Source organism: Drosophila kikkawai, chromosome 3R (assembly GCF_030179895.1).
Source record: "Drosophila kikkawai strain 14028-0561.14 chromosome 3R, DkikHiC1v2, whole genome shotgun sequence".
Lineage (NCBI taxonomy): Eukaryota > Metazoa > Arthropoda > Insecta > Diptera > Drosophilidae > Drosophila > Drosophila kikkawai.
In genome coordinates, this window is record NC_091731.1 from 17,041,312 (window position 1) to 17,057,680 (window position 16,369).

At 41.0% G+C, this 16,369-nt stretch overlaps 1 protein-coding gene across 1 annotated transcript in view; it reads left to right on the forward strand.

Moving 5' to 3' along the window:
* Positions 1-2,710: 2,710 nt before the first annotated feature.
* Positions 2,711-16,369, forward strand: part of rn (rotund) — a 31,804-nt gene continuing 18,145 nt past the window's right edge. The window contains exons 1-6 of the mRNA XM_017182100.3: positions 2,711-3,152; positions 4,770-5,366; positions 10,691-10,792; positions 11,953-11,992; positions 14,051-14,101; positions 14,259-14,551. Of these exons, the coding sequence (XP_017037589.1) occupies positions 2,736-3,152; positions 4,770-5,366; positions 10,691-10,792; positions 11,953-11,992; positions 14,051-14,101; positions 14,259-14,551 (1,500 nt within the window). The 5' untranslated portion in view covers positions 2,711-2,735. The remainder of the gene's footprint in view (positions 3,153-4,769; positions 5,367-10,690; positions 10,793-11,952; positions 11,993-14,050; positions 14,102-14,258; positions 14,552-16,369) is intronic.

The window sequence follows — 16,369 nt, forward strand, 5'->3', positions numbered from 1 at the left end:
TTGTGCTTATCTGCTTAAGACTTTCAAGGAAAGCATATAGTTAGAACTTTCGTCCTTAGCTTTTTGCATTCTTGAGTGCCACTTTCTTAGATGTGTCCTATATATGCTTGCATTTTGCTATAAGACTACGAATATCTGAAAGAGGATAGGTCACTGTGTTACAGGAAATCTTCGAGAAGGCTCTTTAAAACTATAAATAAATAGTATTAAAATATTGTGAAAATGCTAACCGATAAGGTTAGCCGGCGCGCCCGATTTAGGGCAGAATGAATAGATATAAAGGTCACAAAGGGGTAAATAGCACTCCGTATACCTTATTAAATAAAGTATAAAGTACAAAAGTATTGACTACGAATTAAGGAAGAGTGGATTAATGAATTTTAACATACATATAGATTCAAATTCATATTCCTTTTGCTTTCGGGTCCAAGGTAATATTAAAAAAGAGAAAAATCTCTTTAAATGCTAGCTTTTTCTTGTTACCCTCCATTTCAGTTAATAAACTTCTAATTGTACTTCAACTACCAAATAAAGCTCACATTTTGTCCGCTTCAGGATACATCTAGATCCTTCTACAATAGCTACAGCAGTCTGATGTGGCTTTGGCTCCGTCTCAAGTCCCTTCAAATTTGAAAGGAATTGCCGAATGCTGTTATTCTTGTCTACGCCTACGGCTAGTACAGCTCTTTTTATAAGGCAAAAAGAAAAATACAAAAAGCAGGCACATAAGACCTCTTAAGAAATGTGCAGCGCCTCACACAAACATATATTCCGAGGGAAAAAATCAAAATAATAAAAATCACAAACAAGAGCAAACTGTATAAAAAAAAAAAGGAAATCAATCTGGAACACACACACAGCCTTGCCCGGTTGCTTGGTCGCGCAAATTCAGCTTTATTTTCTATTTTTGCCCTTTCTTCGCTTTTCTTGCGAGAAAATGCTGCAGTGCGCGCTGAAACTGCAAATGTATGTCTTTATAACGGGCAGTGTGCATACTGTACACAAAGGGTTCGGGGCGAGGGGAGGAATTATAAAATAAAAAAGGAGCGGAAATAACAAGAAATGCAAGAGCAGCGGGACCAAGAGCAGCGGAGCTTGAAGGAAGGTTACGAAGAGCAACAAAACATTCACAACACACAAGAGTGGCACACACAATGTGTTCCTGTGTGTGTGCCCTTACCCATACCTATATAAATGTATATATGGAGCCTTCGCGCGCCCTCGCCATTTTCTTTTGCCTTCAGCAGCTGCACTTTGAGTTCCAGTCGGAACTTCTCAGTTGTTGCAGGTTATCCCACGCTTGCTGACGGAGACGGAGACGGAGACGCAGACGGAAACGGAAACGGACACGAAAACGTAGACGGACAGACGCACACACGGACACGCGGAAGCCCACACAAAAACACGCCCAAGAGACCAACTAACAAACACCCCGAGCTCTATCTTATCAGTCTTGAATGAAGGTGCTGAAAATGTTTAGCAGCGACTTTAAGTGGCGTATACGTGATATCCCGGACGTTCATCGTGGCGTATACGTGATGTGGCACAATAGCAAAAGTCTCACTTGATTATTTTCATGCGCAGTGCAAACACAAATGGATTTGTAACATAATAAGAAAGAGAAATATAAATTGAATAATGTAAACTTTAAGCTGAATAAAGGATATTTTCTATAAATAGTGCAAAATATTCACTTTTCACCATGTAAACTTAAAGCAAAACAAAAGAAGCTCTACTAAAGTTCCTTGATGAATGTGAAAATAAAATATAAAGCAATGTAGTCTCCTAAATAAATCAACCTAAACTGCAACGGAAAGTTCCTATCACCCAGTGCAAACTACTAACACATAAGTCACATCTACCTACCTGTAAATAAGTCGCTTAAATAATTAACAACAAATATTTAAAATATAAATCAAATCGAATAAGTTATTCAAGAATAAACATCAGATATGTAAACAGTTAACAACGCAAAGCCAAAAAGAAAAAAATACTGCATTTGACGGATAACTTAACACCATCCACGCCCACCATTTGGATATATTCATATATACATATATAAAACCTAAGCGCCGGCCACAAAATGAAACAATCAAAAATGAAAAGTAAACACAAACCGGCCATCTGAGCAAATAAATCAAAACGCAGACACAGGGACAGGGACGTAGAAATGTTTACTAAACAATAAACAAAACATCAAACCGACAACGAAAAAAATAAAGGACAACATATGCAAGTAAAAGCGAATCCCTACACATGTCCATCATGGGGAAGACCATAAAACTCATAAAAAAAGATCGAAAAAAAAAAGAAAACTGCCAGCCGGCAAAAGTTTTTCAAGGTCGTTGGTGGCAAGTTTCTGGTGGCAAATCATTTCTATTTGTTTCAATTTGGTGTGCATCTAAAATGAAAAAAAAGGGGTAGAAGCGGAAAAAGTTTTGAAGTGCACACGCCGCCCCCAAACCATCTAAAATGAAATAAAAGTTAAGCCAAAATAAAAAGACATCAGATTTGGTTGGAAACTTTTTGTTTCCCTCGGTGTTTTCAACGTGAATGTGTGTGCGGTGTATGGTGTGTGTGTATAGGAGAAAATCAAACACACTGGGCTTCAGTTAGATAAATTGCTGTAAGCGCAGGGCTTTTCCCTTCAACAAAAATTCCATGCGAAAGTGAAATCGTCGAGCGGGAACAACAAAAAGCGTTGCCTACATTCGAGGGCAGCCGAGTTTGTTGTCATGCACGAACTCATTGGCAAATACGGCCATCCGGACATGGATACGCTAAAGGATCAGCTGAAGCGTGGCAGCTACATGGCCGCCCTTGGAACGCCCACCCCTGGCGCCACTGTCCCTGCCCCTTCACCCTTCCTGATGCCCGCCGAATTCTACAAAAGCCTCTTCGCCAGCGCCGTTCTCCAGCAACAAAAGCACAACAAATTCTACACCGGAACGCCGTCCCCCAGCCCTGCCCCCGATTCATTGTCATCACCATCCCGATCCCAGCCGCCTGGCAATTTGTTATTTTCCACGGCGGTCCGCCGCGCTGAGGATGGTCAGGTGAAGATGGAGCCGGATACGGAGCAGGAGCTGGAGCAGGAAGATGCCGGACAGGAGGACCGAAAGCCCGTCATCCAACTGAACCCCGGAGAGAATGTTAGTATGGGCATGTGAGAAGAAGTTAAGGGGGGATATACATGTAAACCAAAATTTTTTGGGCAAATTTTTTTTTTGGTTTAAAAAATAGTGTGAATATAGTGTGAATATAGTGTGTAAGTTTCATTATCGAATTCCAACTCTAAGTGCCTCAAATCAAGTATGCACGCAAGGTTCACAAGTGTTAACGTGGGCGAATCAAAAACTTTAAACGTCTTTTTCTCAGCTTCTAATTTTTGAATTTCTACCTATGCTCTGGACACGATTCACAAAAAACTATGTAACATATCGGAGTGAATCAAAAATTATTATGATCAGCATGAAATTATCTTCTATTTGAACCTACATGGTTGTTATAAAACTGAGTATTACTATTTTTTAAGAGGGTGGGAAGTGAAAACTGATCACCTGAAAATGGCATTTTTTTCTTCAAATCAAAATTAATTTTTTTTGTCTCGATTTCTTTTTGGTTTTTTAGGTTCAAATAGAAGATAAAGGTGTAATGAATACAAAAAAATTTAGTTTACGGATTTCGGACAGGAATTACGAGCTCTATCGTGTCCATAGCACGGCAACTCAAAGCTCGAGGCGCTACGGCATATGTTCCATAAGTCCGCCTTTTTATAAAATATTATTTATAACTAATTTTTTTTATCATCTCTGATTCTACTTTTAACTATATCCAAAGTTTCACGACGATTGCTTGACTATTTCTTATAAAAAAAAATTCACGAAAAATGACCAAATTTTGACCGCTTACATGTATATCCCCCCTTAATGAAGGGTCATAAATGGGATTTCAAGGGGTTTACTTTTGATTATTTTGGGATGCCCACGAACCCAAATAAAACAGGGCCTTCCTGTGTCTACTCTCGCTTCATGTGTAATTGAAGTTCGCTGTATATGGTGTAACCCTTGGATGACATTATAGGTCCAACAATTGGTAGCTTAATTGTCACAGGAACTTACAACTGCTCATCCTTAAATGGGTATCTCAAAATGATGGGAAGGACATTTAAATAGTAATTAAAGTAACCTTTTTGATTTGTAGAATAAATAAATACTTGATCTACCATATTAATTAAAAATATTTCCCATGGAAGCGTTTAAGTGTAAAATATTTACAAAGAAAGTAGGATTAGATATTGTATAGATAAATAATCTTATTAAAAAGGATGAAAGCTTTCAATGAATGGTAGCTTTTCGTAAAATGTAGATACGATTCTATAAGATTTCATAGGCTTAAGGTTTAAAAACTATCTCTACATATTTAAAGATATGATCTTATATATTTATTACTAAAACAAGGCGAAAAGTACATAGAAAAGATTTCTTAAATAATGGCTTATATCATTACGCCTCAGCTTAATAACGATTTCATGTACATATTTTTTTATATTTAAATTATGCAATTGCTGAAAACCCCCTTTATTCGGGCAATTTACATACATTTGTAAGAATATAAAATACCCCCAAAAACCCACTCGCTACACGGTATGAATGTCATTAAAAAACCATTTCTTCTATTTTTTTTTGCTTCTCAATACATTAACCAACGAAATTTACAAATGTTTGACGAAAACCCCTTATTTTCACACAAACCATTTTTCATTGCAGAAGCCCCACAACAACAACAACAATAATAATAATAACAACAACAACAACAATAACAACAGTGGCTATTCTTGGTCAAGCAGCAGCAACAACAACGAAGTCGTGAACAACCATCCAAACACACCACCCACTCCGCCCCACGAGACGACTCCAGTGTCCGCAATTAATTTGAATCAAACCCAACCCGCATCACAGACGCGTCCAAACTTTGGCAGCTCCATAAAGTCACCACCGTCAGAGCCGGACGCGGTCAGAGTCGCCGCCACGTGCAAAAGTCAGGAGACCGACTCGACTCCACAGCCCAACAACTCCAACTCCAATCAGAGCTCCAACTCTCATCAGTCTCACTCACAGAACCATACCCATAGCCACTCCCATTCCCATCAAAACCCCAATTCCAACTCAACGGCCGCCGCTGTGGCCGCTGCCGCTGCCGCCGCCGCCGCTGCCAACATGCCGATCGGCGGCGTCCAGGGCCAGAATCCCACCCAGGGTCTGGTCCACTGGATGAGCGCCGTGATGGCCGAGCACATGACCGGCCAGACGCACCACGATCCCAGTGCCGTGGGCATGCACTACATGTGGAACGGCAACGTTGATGTGAGTACGCCAGGAATTAGATACTATAAGGTATAGGAAGGGCTGCTTTCACGCTGTTACACTTGAAGAAATGTTTTTCTTAATTATAGGTTTACAGTAAAAATAGGTTCAATTTAAACATAATAATATTATTCAGTTCATTTCTTAAGTTACCTTTTAATTCCAAACTAATTTTCAATCATATCAAATATTTCTAACAGTGGCTTAACTTTCGACTTGTCGCCAAAGTTGGTCTTGCAGTTTTTTTTTCTTCACTTTGAAGGACTAACTTTCCTGAGATAAAGCCAAGTGCCAAGCAGCGGGAAAGGGGGGAAAATGCGCAGAAGGGAAAACTTTTCTAGTTGACTCTGCAAATGGCAGTTCCAACGACCAATAGGGCAGCGTCATAATTAATATGCAAGCAAACTTGCCGAGCTAAGTGAATTAAATGAGTGATAGCTGCCTCTGAAAAATTAAGCGGGAGCCCTAATTGGATTGCTGTCTAATTGTATATATATATTCCAGATTTTCATTAGATTTTTTTTCTTATATTTTAGTTTTTTGTCGGCTTTGTAACGTTGTCATAGCGAAATAGGGGTTTCTGATACTAGGTTTCTTGGAAGTTCTAGAAAATGTGCAGAAAATGTTAACCAAAGTTCAGCTGCCAAAGACAACGACCTTAACCCTTGAGTGCCGGTCCAGGTGAACTCTGTGGTTCCGTGCTATCGAACCCATTTCCAGTGACTTGGCCAGCAACCCCTTTTACAATTCCAGGGACAACTTGCTACCTCCTCCCCCCTGTTGGCCTGCACTTTCACTGGGCAGAACTTCGGGCCAACAGAGCCAACCCCCCCACGACGTCTCCCCTTTCCGTTTTCCCCAGCAGACGCGACGCTGAAAAAATCCTTTTGAGCTTCGGCTACTCCTTCTCCTTCCCTCGAACTTTTCCCTTTTTACCCTGCTCTTTTTTTATATATTTTTTCTTGTTGGTTTGTCTCCTTCTGCGAATTTTTAGCAAAACGCTTTGCTCTCTGCTCGCGTGCCACGGCGTGTAAAAAAATCTTACATTTTTTCCTTCCTCCCCCTTTTTTTCTGCGTTTTTCAAGATGTAAACAAGTTTTTCTTTGCGCGACGCGTTAAACATTGTTTTGTTGGTGTTTTTCACCCTGCCCCTCCCAGATTTTTTTTGCCGTGCTTTTCTTTGTTTTTTTTTCTTTTATTTTCATGCTTTTCATTGAGCTTCAGCGAGTTGCCCAACAATTTTTTTAAGGAGCAGCGAAATTATTGTTTTGAATGGAGAGTGATTGTCTCCAAGGACGACGTCCGACGTGTCCAGGCAGAAAGGTTCACCTTGGTTGGCTGGCCAACCCGCTGCCAAGCTCGTCACTGAATGGACTCGTTAGCGAGTCCTGGAAAACCCATTTAAAACTTTGCTACACCCGCATGATTCTTAAAGGATATTCGTAGTTAATTAATTTTTAAACTTTAACAATGGCCTCCCGCTGGCTGCGTCAACAGTCGGGCTATATATATATATATATCTCTTTTTTTATTCTGTTGTCACTTGCATTAGCGAAATTAGTTGGCTGAGAAACAGACAAGGACAGAGCAAAGACGACCAAGAAGCTCATTAATTAATTTCGCACTTAATTTTCGCCAGAGCTCAGAGCAGAAAAGTAGATTAGTTAGTGGGGCTTCAAAGTAAATATATTATATATCCTCTTAAAATGTATATATTATATATTGTGTAAGGAAAACCACCGAAACAATACTTTGCAATTAATTCTTACGCTTCAATTAAAACAAAAAACCTTCGGCCACCGAAAAAGTGAAAATTGAAACAACTCCACTGCCAACTCCAATTGCAAACTTCAGTCCGATTCTGTATCCGAGGCTGTAGCTATAGTCTAATGGGGCCAGTCACGTCGAATTGGGAAAGCGGAAAAAATACTGGCAAAGGGCGGAAGAGGAGGAACCGCCGCAACCGCAAGCAACTTCAATTTTTTAAAGTAATTGCAACAAAGTTGGACACCATTTTTGTGCAGCAACAAAATCAACAGGAGCCAGAGACAACCTATTCTAACCTCAGCAGAACGTGGCTGCACTTTGCAGTTGGAAAAAATAAGGAAAAGCGAAAGGTTGTCAAGGATTAAAACATAAGAGGTTATGGATACTCTTCTGGGTTAATTATTAGGTTTTTAGAAATTAGAGAAAATTGAAGAAACAATTTGTAAAGGGGTTCTTAAACAGTAGTTACAAAAAAATTAAAGAAAAGGAACTTGTTGACTGTGGAAAATGTATATTTTTTTTAAATATTTCAATCAATTTGCCTTAAGTTTAACTCACAATTTTATATCCTTTCCAAAACCTGTTCTCCTAAACTCAAAGCAAACTTATCCTGTCTTGTTAAAAACTAACAATACCCCAACTAAAAAAGGGAATTCTACTGAAGATGAAACACAAGTGCGGATGGTCAAACATTTGAACACGAAAAAATAAAAATTTAGTTGATTTTTTTTCCCCCTTTTTGACTAAATGCGAAAAAAATCAATAGAAGCAGACAGTGGCAACATGACTAAAAAGATGTGAGGCTAAAAGGAGCTAAATAAAAATGAAATGCAGAAGAAGCAAAAAAAAATCGCTAAGCCAAGGTGAAGGAGGGGGCCTGGCTGCCAGGATGTCTTGCGGGGATGGGCAGGGGAGCAGCAGCAGAGGTCCAGACCGGACCGAACCCAAGCCCAAACCCCCTGGCAAAGGTTGCTACATTGTGCAAAACGCGCTTTGGGGTACGGGAGTATGGGAATGGGTTTCGGGGTTTTTGGAGTCCTCTCTCGGCTGGCCAGGACGTGCAATTGCAAAGGACAGAAAGAAAAAATGTTTTAACGTTTTCCGCCTAATTTTTTGCACTTTTTACGCTGCATAGAGGCGACGGCGACGGCGACGGCGGCGGCAGTGGCTAAGCCACCCAATCCGCCCACCCCAAAGGACACCCCACTCCCCGTCGCCGCAGTCGACGTTGACGACGCCGCCGCCCAGTTGCCTGTGAAGGGGTTAAAAAATTTGTTTTGATTTTTTTCCTCTAGCAGTTTTTTACGTTTTCGCTGTTTTGGCGCTGCGGAGCGATAGAGAGGGAGAGAGTGAGGACGACAGAGAAAGCTGCTGCTGCGCTGTGCCATTTTTTTGCGTTTCGCAAAATTTCTTCCTCCTGCTCCTTGCAGCTTCCTCCTATTTTCTTTCTTTATTTTTTTTTTTAGTCCTGTTCATTTTTGCTGCGTGCTGCAAACCAAACTTGGCGGAAATGGCAAAATGGGAGTGGGCCAAGCGACGCCTTCCTGTGGCCGTTTTTGCTGTTGCTGCTGCTGCACTTGTATTTGGTGCTGGGATGTTGGTTAGAGAGGACTTCCGTCCGCGCCCGTGTCCACAGCCATGTCCATGGCGCTGGTCATCTTTATCAGCAGCAGCAGCAGGAGCAGGAGCAGCTGCGTGTGTGCGTGTGTCTGTCGTGGCTGCCATCATTTTTTTTAGCCCACCTACTAACTAGTCATGAGCGACAGAGAGAGGGCCATGCGGCAGAGTGAGATGGAGCCTGCTCTCGCATCCACAAAGGCAACTAAAACAACAAGGCTAACGCTTGCCGGTTCACACCCACACAGCTGCATGTGTGGGCCTATCACACAGTGGCCAACTCCCCTTGCGCTATGCAACGCTTTTTTAGTTGTGTTTTGGCCAGTTTTGTTTTGTTTCGGCCTTGCTTTTCCCTCTTTTTTTTCCTGTTGCCTTCCTTGCCTTGCGTTTCTGGCATTGCGTTGCGTTGCGTTTTGGGCCAACACCAAAAGCCGCCGCACTTTTGTCGCTCTCGTCGCCATCGCCATTGCCATCTCCATCTCCATCGCAGGAATAGGGACAGGAGCAGGAGCAGTCATAGTGGCCGTCGCTTTGACACCTCGCTTGTGTGCAGCGCGGTTTCCTATTTCAATTGACACTCACATTTATTTGTATTAGTATTTCGAGCCTTTGGGCCATCTCCCTTTTTTGTTCGGCCTTCCTTGGCGGTTTCGAGTTCAGGCAGGCCCTTTTTTCCAGGATTTTTTTGTCAAGCGCCTTTATAGCTTGTTTCCCTAGATCAAGGGGAATAGGAGCTTTTTTATTTATAAACATTTTTGCCAGAGAAAGGTATTTTTTCCAGGAGTCACAGTAAAAGCCTAACCAAATTAAATTGTATCAGTTTTTAAATTAAGTGGCTTGTTAAATATGTAGATTTATTGATTAAAAAATAGTAATGGATCATTAAGCTTTTTATACCCTTGTAAACTAAAACCTTTTTTAATCAGAAGTTTGCAGACAAAAGAAAGAATAAAGTAATAAATAAACTTAAAATTTCGTTAAATATTTGTGTATGTTATAATAAATGAAAAGTCGTATTCTAATAATTTTGACATAAAAACATCTTCTGAATAAGCGAAGAATTCGGATGATTGTTAGGTATTTCCCATTAAAAGGCTTTTTAAATGTAACCTAATAAGTACAACTGTTTTTGTAGAATAATTTACTTAGGCAGAAACCAAATTCACACAAAAACAGTTCAAGTGTACAAGTGATTATATTATTTTAAATTCTTTACGAATATTTTTTGTTATGCCCTCAAATTAAGTGAATATCTTATTTCAATAAACTTTTGCTATGGCTAGTATTATGTAATGTATACAATAACAAATGAAAAAAACTCTTTGGTGTAGTTTTAAATTTCAATTGGAATTTATAATTTATTTTAGTAGCCTTTTAGGTATTTATTTTTTTGAAAGCCTTATTGAGTCATTTTGTTTAAAAAAAAAGAAAATAAATATATTAAGGGATATGTGATACCGAAACAAGCATTTAACAACTCTTGAATTATTAACATTTATATAACCTTTATTAGTCTGCAAATTAATTTTTAAGAATTTTCTTTATGTCAAAAAGATATGGTAAGAAGCCATAAGTATAGGCTAAACTAATTAATGCAATAAATTAAAGAGTAACTACAGGCGATGCTGTTTTTTAAGACTAAGGAAATTACCTTTTCAATACTCTCTTTGACTTATGACAATTGAATTTGGGAAATTTTGTTTATTGTAAAGAAGAAATGCGAATAAAGAGACAATTTCCAGTATTAGAAATACCTTTTAAAAATCCCACAACTTTCCCATTCTAAGTTATTATAAATTCTCTATTTCATGTGCTATTTCACCGCTAATTGACCAACAAAACGCTGGCGATAAACACACATATAAAAACCATCCCGAACCCCAAACCCTAACCGAATCCGTACTCGTATCCGACCGGAAAACCAAAACCAACGACCGCAGCATGCCAAAGACATAAGCGATTACAATCTTTGGCCGCCGACGCCGCGCAGTCATCAGCATGCCAGCGAGCATCATCCGATGTCCCTGAAACAGGAGTACGAGGTAAGTGGTCCGCTAAATGCCCTGCCATGTGGTATATATTTATCTGTAGATCCCTATCCCGGTCATAACTTTATGGCACACACAAAGCAAAAGAAAAAAAAAAGCGGAAAAATAAAACAAATTCTAAGCTCGCGTGCCGCCAACGCTTTGGATTTGTTTTGCTCCACACTTTCTCCACTCCAGCACCCATCCAACTACTCCCGTAACCACCCTTCTAACCACCCATTTATTTACTTTTATAGCCCACTGTGTCTGGCCAAAGCCAGACCAGATTTTGCTTTTGTTTCGCCGCTGCAATATTTGTATTTATATTTTCTTGTTGCACCCGGCGGAGGGCTTGCCACCCCGCCACCCGTGCTAAGCATATGGAAATTGTTTAGAAAAAAGCCGGCTGTCATTTATTTTTTGACACAGCCAGCGGCTAGCTGGAAGTTTATTTTATTCGATTTCCATTTTTCTGGCATCGATAGTCGTCCTAGGTCATGTCTGGCTGGAGGATTTTAACCCACATTCGGAATTTACATGCAATCGAAAGCGTTGGCATTTTTTAGACTATTCCATCGCCTTTTATTTCTTGTTTTTGTGTTTGTTTGCTTTGCGACATATTTGTAAGCACTTTTTCATCTATCACTCTCGCTGGGCCGGCGGTTAGAATTGTTATTTATTATTTTCTAGTCGGATGTGTGCCTGCAGGTTGTTGGTTTTGTCACGCATTCGATTTGCTTTTCAATTCATTTATCGCTTGTTTAGCTTTGACTCGCCCTGACAGCTGGCAAAAACATTTGTTATTTGTGATTTGCAGCGTGTAAATTGCATTTGCTTTTTTCACTGTTCACTTTGTAATGCGATTTTTCCGGGCTGAGAGTCATTAGGAAATTTGTTTAAATATTTTGACAGCGCTGCAAATTGTTTTACGGCCATTTGATTGGGGGTCACACTTGCGAATAAATATTTGATAATAATGTAAAGTTGATGAGGTTAATTAAATGCGTGCGGAATAATTATGAATTTACACTAAACAACTGGCAATTAGCAGGGATTGGCCAGATTAGAGACGGCGAATTGCAAATTGAATTAATTGAATTGCCTTTGACCATGTCGAAGTCAGAGTATGAACGACGAATTAACTTAATGCCAGTTGTGTCTCCTTTCCCTTTCAGGCCAAAATGAACGATCACCACCACAACAATCTGCAGAAAGGTGAGTCATTTCGGATATTTCGGACCTATCCCAAACCAGGGACCAACTCGGACCAGATCACTTGACCTACCCAGGAACCTGACTGACAACAATGCGCTTGTTAATTAATTGCTCACAAAAACAACCCGGCCGATAATCACGAATTTCAAAGATTCAGATCGCGGCGCGCGAACCCCAGATCTCCCAGATACCGATCTAAGACCACTCTCCGCTCCGCGAAGAATGCAAAAGGCTAAATTGGAAAACGCGTGCGGGCTGGCGAACAAAAGCCGCCAAGACAATGTGCCTCGGCCTGATAATCCCACGGAGAGAGGTGCAGATAAAAAATAGTTTTGTTGTTTAACTAGAAAACACGTTCTTAGGCTCCGTTTGAATATAATGAAAATATTTTCATATTTTTTCGGGCTTCCCTTTTTGTTGTTTTAAAAACATTTTTAAATATTTTTGATTATTTATTTTGTTAAGGATTATATTCGAAATATAAGCAGGAAAAGCAAAATTGATTTAGGTTTTTAAATTCACTTAAAAAGTATCTAAAACTATTAATAAAATTCTTTAGTAACAACATTTAATACACATTTAAAAAAGATATAAAAAACCCTATTGAACATCTTATGCATTTCCGATAATTAAATGCTAGGAAATTTGTCAGGTAATGATAGAATTTTCTCTACGTGTAGCAAAGCCACCGAAAAATTGACCTTTAACAGCAGCAGCAGCAACAACGTTCGCCAGATGCTTACAAGATGTTTACATAAATTCCTAAAATGCAAACAACATTTTAGTTGGGCCTTGTTGCAGTAGCATTGTTGCTGCTGTTGCTGTTGCTGCTGCTTATGTTGCAGTTGCTGTTGCTACCAGCAACATTGACAGCAACACGCTCCTGTTTCGAGTTTGGCTGCAGTTGAAGCCCCGCTGCTGGAGCTGAAGCTGGATCTGGACTTGGACCTGGGACCCCCAGAGCTTGTTGGCGTTGACGTTGGCGGCAATGATCGCCGGCCGATAATGTCAACGCTAGGCAATTGGCCAATAAGGTTGTTGTTGCTCCTACTGCTGCTGCAACGATAGCGATCGTCCACATTGTTAGCATCGATGTAGATGTACTCGGATGGGATACGAATACTCCCGGCTTGTACAAATTAACAATAAGGCAACTTTTACTGTAGTGTATTGCCGGCTCATATTGCGGCTGCTCCATTTGAAATGCCGCAGCTACACAGGGAAAAGAATATATATTTTTTTTTAAAGAATATCACTAAACTTATAATGTATTTTAGTATTTATCTAGAGATTTATTATATATTTATATTTAGAGATTTAATTATTTTAAATTACTAAAATTTTTGTTAATATTTCTTTCCGTGTCTCTTAAAATGTTCATTAGCTAAACTTTCTGGCTGGCGCCATTGGCCATCTGAGCCGAGCTCTCTTGTAATTAACACAGAAATAGCAAAGTAGCGAGGGACGTGGCCCAGCAATTATCTGCAAATGCTTTATTAGAGAAATGTTTTTGACATAGCTGCGGGGCGCCCCAGCAGTCAAGCGGTTCGTTTGGCTCAGGAAAATTACAGAGGCCTTTCGCCGGTGCTCATTGTGGGCTTATTGTTTATAACTTGACGCTTACCCGAAATCCTGACCAACCCAACCCTCAGAGAAACTCATTAACGGATTCACACAATTTTTGCACGCAAATGGGCCAGAGAAAAAATTCTAGAGCCCCGGCAAATGCGAAATATTTTCACATAACTCCTCGAGCGATTTCCCAGTTGCAATCAGCGGGACCAACTAATGTCTCAGTTTAATTAGAAAAAAGTGCTAGTCGGCGGTAGTTGGTAGCCAGGAGTTGGTCAGGTGGCGACATGGTCAACGTGAGTGAACGTCAGCGGCGGCAACTTCAACGGGCAAACTGACTGAACTGAAACTGCGACTGTGACTGCGACTGAACCAGAACATCAACCAGACTTGATGGACAACCGTGGGGCAGCACTAATGCTGCCTCTAAGCCGTGGCGCCACAACAACCAGGCAACTAAATGCAACAACTCAATTGCCATTGCAGGTCACTTTCTGGATGACAATCGTCTGGAGCATCATGCGGTTACGGGACAAGGTGAGTTGATGGGTGTCATGACTCATGTGCGCTACGGGAAAAGTCACTCAAGCCAGTCAATGGGTTTCTATATTGTGATACCAATAAACATAAATTAAAAACGAGTCTATATAATAGAAATACAATATACTAAATGTAAATGTTTTTCCCGTTTAAGGTGGCCTGGGTCTTGGTGCATCCAATGGCCCTGGCGGCGGCGGCGGAGGAGCAGGCGGTGCTGGCTCTGGCGGTGGCAACACCAGCCTGGGTCCCACCTCTCACCATGCCGCCGCCGCTGCTCATCATCACAACCAAGCGGTAGCTGCCGCCTCCGCGGCCGCCCTGCTGGTGGTGCCACAGCCTATCAATGCCAGTAAAATGGGCGGACCCGGCGGTGTCGCCTCGGTGGCCGGCGCACATGCCGGCGGCACTGGCAGCGGACGCAAGTATCAGTGCAAAATGTGCCCCCAGGTGAGTGCATCCGCAATTGTTTCAATGTTATATATATATATATACATACCTCCGGCTGCCGCTGGCTGCTGAAACTTAAGGCAAAGGGTGTCGGGCATTAAATTATGCCAGAGCCTCGGGCGTTGCGGGGACCAGTTGAGCGAGAGATTGGGATTGGGATTGGGGCTTGGGGATCGAATCGCAATCGGATTCGCAGCCCTGCGAGGACCCGGCAAGGCATCAGCTTTTGTTTACAATTTTCCAATTGATTAAGCTCAACAAAAGTTTCGGATTTCATTGGCACTGGAAGAAAAAAAGTGGTACTTTTAAAAACACTTGGAGAATCTTAATGTAGTTTATCTTTTTGAGAGAAAATATATATAATCCATATGTTTTATAAACTTTGTGATCTATTAGCGCTCATTTTACTCTATTGTTTTTGCTTTTTCTTAGCTTGGTCTTAGAAAATAATTTTCTCAGTGTCTTTTAACCCCTTCTGGTATCACGTTGCCCCGTTTTCTCACATTCGTTTGCGACTCCCCACGCACTTGGCATGACACTCAAGCCGTGGCAGAAAGCCAGGCCAAAAAAAAAAAAAAAAGCCGAGAACCAACAGCTGCAGTTGCTCGTAAAATGTCAATTATGCACCAGCCACGGCCTGTGTTGATTGCTGCTAATTGAGCTTATTGTTTTTTAACGGTTATTTGTGGCCGAAAGGCAGGTGCCAGCTGTCAGGTGAGAGATCGCCTGACCGAGTAATCCTTGTAGGTCAGCGATACGCGTGAGAGCCAATCTTGGTGGGCTAATGGTGTGATGAGCAATCTTAAGGTCTTTTGAATGGAAGGAATGTAATCTTAAGTAAACAAATAAAGCAAATGAAATAATATTAAATTAGTTAATTATGAAAATATGTACTATACTAAAAAAGATTTTGAATCACAGTTAAAGTCCTGCTGTTTTGAATTGAATCATAAGCCGAACATTTATGAAATAAAACATCAAACAAAACATTGCATAATTTTAGACACTTTAAGAAAAGATTTCGAATCTCAGTTGGTGTCTAATTTAAATTTAACATTATTAAGGGCTGGCGGGTTATGCAACATTTTGTAGTCAAGCAGGATTGACAACGAGCCATTCTGGACGAATGATGTGTCCGGCTTATGCCATATGCCACACCCACATTGCCCACAAATTGCGGAGCGGGGCTAACAACATTTGCAGCGCTGATGAGCGGTGCACACACATGCACTCCTCTCTCCCACAACAGGGCTCCAAGGGGGCCGGACATGGGCGGAGGTGTTCATTTGTGCGGGACAAAGTGAAATAGCAGCATGCCTAAAAGTATGCTCCATTTTTTGCGGAGAGTGTGCTTGTGTGGGTGAGCATGTTGCAACCTAGTGTGAGTGTGTCGATTTTGTGTTTCCTTTTTAGTCCTGGCTTGCATGTCCGTGTGCGTGTGCCTGCGAGAGAAGGGGTGGCTGCAGTGCACTACTGGAAATTAGTGCGTTTCTACGCTCAAAAGCGGCTGCTGCTACTTTTTTAATTACCCACACTTTCCATTTCCTTCTTTTTTTCGGCGATCCTGCTCATGCAGCTGGACTTTTCCAGTCTGCTTTTGGTGTTGGTGTTGCCCAGTCCAGTTTCAATTGGAATTACTACACTTGGCACTTTCATATGTACGTCGGCAGGCAAAAAAAAAAAAAAAAAGAAGTAAAGTCCTGCTTTCCCCTGTCCCTTTTTTATACCTTTTGAGTTGGAACTGGCCACACATATTCCATGTGAGTGTGTGTGTGTTTGGATGATTCGGCCAGCCTATCATGTTAGTGTGCTCTGCTC